The sequence below is a fragment of the Salvelinus alpinus genome, chromosome 2 (genome assembly GCF_045679555.1).
Source record: "Salvelinus alpinus chromosome 2, SLU_Salpinus.1, whole genome shotgun sequence".
Classification (NCBI taxonomy): Eukaryota; Metazoa; Chordata; class Actinopteri; order Salmoniformes; family Salmonidae; genus Salvelinus; species Salvelinus alpinus.
Window position 1 is genome coordinate 34,740,145 of NC_092087.1, and position 6,000 is coordinate 34,746,144.

General features: G+C 38.5%; 1 protein-coding gene across 2 annotated transcripts in view; it reads left to right on the forward strand.

Moving 5' to 3' along the window:
- The window catches only part of LOC139559456 (S-adenosylhomocysteine hydrolase-like protein 1), a 62,425-nt gene extending 58,223 nt beyond the window's left edge, over positions 1-4,202 (forward strand). For both annotated transcript variants that reach the window (XM_071375507.1, XM_071375508.1), the window contains exons 15-17: positions 1,749-1,827; positions 2,210-2,330; positions 2,517-4,202. In XM_071375507.1, the coding sequence (XP_071231608.1) occupies positions 1,749-1,827; positions 2,210-2,330; positions 2,517-2,523 (207 nt within the window). In that variant the 3' untranslated portion in view covers positions 2,524-4,202. The remainder of the gene's footprint in view (positions 1-1,748; positions 1,828-2,209; positions 2,331-2,516) is intronic.
- Positions 4,203-6,000: the final 1,798 nt, after the last annotated feature.

The following is a 6,000-nucleotide window of genomic DNA, read 5'->3' on the forward strand; positions in this document are numbered from 1 at the left end:
ATAACCCGTTGTGCGCTCACGGGGAACGTGCACAAGCACTACAATAAACAATCCCACACAAAGACATGGGGGGAACAGAGGGTTAAATACACAACAAGTAAATGAGGGGATTGAAACCAGGTGTGAGGAAAACAAGACAAAACAAATGAAAAGTGGATCGATGATGGCTAGAAGACCGGCGACGTCGAGCGCCGCCCGAACAAGGAGAGGACCCGACTTCGGCGGAAGTCGTGACAGAGCTCGATATGAATGAAATACATCAATAGTACAATAGACTTAGATATCGGCCATATATCCTGCCTATAGTTTACTAGGGTGCACCCAACTCTATCTTAATCTGAGGATCTCTGATGTCAATGTTCAATAGCAATACAATAAACATGAATCCACAGAACACAAACCAATTCCCAATACTGACTTATAAATCACTAAGATGGAATCAATGTGAGTGACTGTGCCTATCAATAAACACTGTAAGGTGTTTAAGTGTAGCATGTGCTTATAACAATCCCACTGCACTGTATGATGCAATGATGTCTTGCAAGAAAAATCCTATCACACCGTAGTATGGCAGTGCAGATTTTTGCATGCAAATCTTCTTATCGATGTCCTGGGTTCGGCAGCTCGCCATCTTTGGTGGAACTGAATCCATACTCAAAAAACCTGACCAAATCCTGGCGTCAATCTTTCCCTCAATCCCTTCACAGCACGTTTGTATAGATAAGTGAGTGTTAATATCCAGTTCTCTCTTTTTAGTTCAGTTTCATACAACTTCTCAATGATTTTTAACTTAGTTTTTCTTCCATGGAATGGCAGTAGCTCTTCATGTTCCGTTCTAGCTCTTTTTTTTCAGTATGTTGGCGCCGACTGGTGTATAACGTGAGGTTAGGAGAGGGACAAAGAGAATATTGAGTTTTGATTGGCTCAAAATAAACTGCCTGTCATGCAGCTTCTGACAGCTGATTTGTAATAGCTGTCAACTTAAACATCAATAGCAATATAGTATAATATGATTGGTTACTGGAATCTCACTAGTAACGATAAGTGTTCAACATTAGTTGACCTGTGTTACACATGCACCCCAAAAATCGGAAGGGGCACAAGGTACGTTAGGATGTCTGGGTGTGTGGTCAGGAGAGGGGCTCGGCCCCCCGTCTGGAAGTTATAGCTTTTTCCTGCAATCTAAAGCCATAATCATATGTAAAAATATATATATTTTCTGTATATCTAAGCATACCTCTTGAGCTGTCTGTATCCTCCTGTCTGATGGTAATTTGTTTAAATAAACAATATATGCTTCTCTGCATCTCTGCATCTATGGTAAACGAGGGGTAAAAGATTGAAAGGAATGTGAGTCTTCAGTACATGTAGTAATTGCTTACTTTTCTAAAGTCTACCAACCTTGCCAGCAGGCATGCCAGCTAAGATAGTTAGACAAGCTAGTTACTCTAAGTTGATTGATAACTAGCTACCAAGAAGCCATTTCAGGCTATCTGGGCTAGCTAAAGCCAACTTCATAAAATTGCTAGGTGACTAGTAGTATTATAGAGAAACGACTACAAAAACATTTAATAAAATAACGTGTTTTTTTATGATGTTGAACATGTTTCTTTATGACACGGTTAAAATAACGTGAGATCAAAAGTAGTTACACTAATCAAAAGGCATCTAATTGTTGTAACGACCCATCTATTCTTGAGATTGTGTGTATACTAATGATTGTGTATTGTGCTTCATTTCTCCAACAGGCTCTGGCTCTTATTGAGCTGTACAATGCTCCAGAGGGCCGCTACAAACAGGATGTCTACTTGCTTCCCAAGAAGATGGGTGAGTAATGGACAGCCCTTATACCCTGCCATGTTTGGCGCGTTACAAGAAAATACAGATAAATAATGTCTGTAGTGGTAGTTATAATTATGTTATGGTCTAGCTAGCTACACAACACAATTCCTGCTTTAGCTGTTTTATCCCTGTCTCTGTGGACATAATACTGTTTCACAAATGCTTGTTTTGGACAAGCTGTGCAAACCACTTTCACCCATCTCTGAGGCCCTACTTATGCCATCTGGTGATGTGAATGAGACATTACAAATCAATTCTGTAACTTTTATTTGGTATTCAAGCATACAGACACAAATATTTGTTGAATACAATTATAAAAACATTGCTTATTACTTCTATAATTGTATGTGTGTTGTGATTGTCTCAGATGAGTATGTTGCCAGCCTGCACCTGCCCACCTTTGATGCCCACCTAACGGAGCTCTCAGATGAGCAGGCCAAGTACCTGGGCCTCAACAAGAATGGCCCATTCAAACCCAACTACTACAGGTACAAATGTCCCTGCTAACATCCCTTTAAATGTCACCAAAATATCAGATTTATCTTCATTTATGCATTTCATCCCCACAGCCACAACAAATGCTCTTATTGGTCCAATCAAGTTAAGTGAAGGTTTTAATAACTTCAGTACATACATTTGACTAATATGTTAAATTTCATTTTTGGTATTCATAGGTATTAGCTTGCATGAACGGACCACAACTCTGCACTCCTTGACTTGGACAAGGCCTGGATGACCAGAAGATAATGAAATATATATTTTGTTTTTTTAGAGACACTTCACTTAAAAAAAAAAAAAAAGTTTCAAATTAAGCTCCTATTCCTTCATTTTCTACAGTAGGTGTTACCCTGTTTCACTTGCTGTTTTGTGTGTTTAGTTTCACCATTAGTTCTGTAAATACACACTCTTAAGAAAACAACATACAGGACCCCACTGGTCATCAATGACCAATTGAAAGTACAGCACCTAAACTCTGCTGTCTGCTTGAGATATATATACACGTCGGTTTTAATTCCCACTCTCCAGTAGAATAGACATTTTTCTGATGTTTTATTTGTAGTTTTATAGATCTTTATTATTGTGCCAATTGATTGTGTAGGGAAGGGGATTGTTGTAATTGAGATTTATATTTTCTGTCTGCATTGATGTCGCTCTTCTCAAATAATTACATTCCAGCCAAGGGAACAGGGAGAAATGGCCTCCACACTAGAAAGACTCAACCTCAATGTTCCATTTAAAGACATTGTCACGTTTCCTGCTGGACCATGTGTATACCCATATAGATGTTACCTACCAGCTTGTCATTTTACTGATCTCTGACTCTCTTCCTCTGAAACAGAACTGAGGTTTGATTGAAAATATGAGTACCTGTACTGACTGTACTGTATTGGGGCGGCAGGTAGCCTAGTGGTTAGAGCGTTGGGCCAGTAACCGAACGGTTGATAGATCAAATCCCAGAGCGGACAAGGTAAAAATCTGTCATTCTGCCCCTGAACAAGGCAGTTAACCCACTGTTCCAAGGCCGTCATTGTAAATAAGAATTTGTTCTTAACTGGCTTAAATAGATTTTTTAAATAGACTAAAGGGCAGACGTACTATACAAAGAAAATCATATACTGTATATGTGTGCATGTACAGTACAGAAATGCAATTATCTTCACTAACAACATTTAGAAGTGTAAGATACAGAAAGGTATGTGTAACCAGAAGAGTGACGATCCAATCTGGCACTGGTTTTGATTGAGTCTCACATGGTAATATGGTAATAACACTGGAATGTTTTGCATTGTAGGAGTCTTATCAGACTTAAAAGGACAATAGTGCATTGCTATTTCTCCATTCCTGGTCTAAACAATGTGGAATTAAGTTTATTGAAGTGATTTTTTAAAATACAGTAGTTGGCTGATTTTAGTATTGTTATTACTAGTAGTAACTAGTATCCCTGTTTGTGTGACGTGAATCTGTTTTTCACTTAACGTTCCTGATCACCATGTTGTCCTTCTGTCTGTTCTCTGCATCCATACTTGCCTGTTTCATGTCACCATCACATTGAAGGTCTACTCCATAAGGAGAGTTGTTATTCAGTTGAGTAATGTTGTTTTTTAGTTCCACCTGCCGATGAATATTACAGAGGGTAAATAATCTGTATGTATTACCGGTGCATTTAAAATGACATGCACGGTCACTCTGGTTTGGTAACATGGAACACTGAGTCGGTTGAATACAGACCACATCTGTGTGTACAATTTTCAGTGTTTTCTGTCCTTCCATTTTAGCTGTGTGAAACAACAGATACTGTTTTATTTGTGTATATATTAGCTGATGCAACTGTGAGATAAAGCGCTTTCTTCTTTGCACTACTTAAAGCTGTTGAGCATTACAACCAAGGACATATGCGTGAGAAGGACATTGTTGGCGGGGTATTGGCGTTGTAACTTTGGTTACTGGTCAAGTGACAGTGCCTTGTAACCCATCTGCTACTGCACGTATTCATCACTTGTAGGATTATGTCTGTCCACTCTATTCTTCTTTGAAAGCTGTCCAACAGTGTTCTGATTCTGCAATATAATCACTATGCACCAAGATGTGCATCACTGTAGTGGTCTCATATAAAGATTTGTACTTATTGGGGGTACCCAAACTGCTTCCGGACCCCCCCTCCCGGATCCAGGATCATCCTCATCAAAAAAGCTGACTAGCCTAGCCTAGCGCGACAGGGATATCATATAATTTCATGAAATCACAAGTCCAATACAGCAAATGAAAGATAAACATCTTGTGAATCCAGCCATCGTTTCCGATTTTTTAAATGTTTTACAGCGAAAACACAATATATATGTATATTAGCTCACCATAATAGCCAAACACACAACGCCATTTATTCACCGCCAACATAGCTTTCACAAAACCCACAAATAGAGATAACATTTATCACTAACCTTTGAACAACTTCATCAGATGACAGTCTTATAACATCATGTTATACAATACATTTATGTTTTGTTTGAAAATGTGCATATTTAGAGCTACAAATCGTGGTTTTATATTGTGAATACGTAGCCATAATGCACCAAATTGTCCGGAGAAATTTTGGACAGTCACGTAATCTAACCAAAAAACTCATCATAAACTTTACAAAAAAATACATGTTGTACAGCAAATGAAAGATACTGGTTCTTAATGCAACCGCTGTGTTAGATTTTTTTTTAAATAACTTTAGTACAACGTTCAGCATGCAATATTGTGAGACAGCGCCCAGCAATTCTCCGCCTTGTTGGAGCCAACATAAACCACAAAAATACTAAATAACATCATAAATATTCTCTTACCTTTGATGATCTTCCATCAGAATGTAGTGCAAGGAGTCCTAGTTCCAGAATAAATCGTTGTTTTGTTTTAGAATGTCCATTTCTTCTGTCGAATTAGCAACTTTGGCTAGCCATGTGGAGCGCACATGTCCAAGAACTCTTGGCGCATGGAACGAAAAATTCCAAAATTCACAATAAACGTCGAATAAACTGGTCAAACTCGGTTGAAAATCCAACTTTATGATGTTTTTATCATATGTATCCAATAAAATCCGAGACGGAGCATTTCGTCGTGTACACCTAACGCATTTCAGAAGACAATGTGGGGTTCCCTGGTGCGCAGTTGAATACTGCCAATAGAGCGGACCTGTCACTCCAAAAGCTCTCATTCGGTCTCACATCAAGCTAGACACCCCATTCAACATTCTACTGCCTGTTGACATCTAGTGGAAGGTGTATGAAGTGCATACAGATCCATAAATAAAAGGCAATTGAATAGGCAAGCCCTGACACAGAGCCCCATTTTCAGAATTTTCACTTCCTGTTTGGAGGTTTGCTGCCAAATGAGTTCTGTTTTACCCACAGATATAATTCAAACAGTTTTAGAAACTTCAGAGTGTTTTCTATCCAATAGTTATAATAATATGCATATTGTATGATCTAGAACAGAGTACGAGGCAGTTTAATTTGGGCACAATTTTTCCCCAAAGTGAAAACAGCGCCCCCTATTTCCATTGTAAGAGAACATAGTAGTTTGAATTGACCTGTTTTGGACTTACCATTGTTTTTGAAGTTAAAGTAAATCTTTATTTCTTCCCTTGGATATTGTGTGTATAGCACTACCAAACGC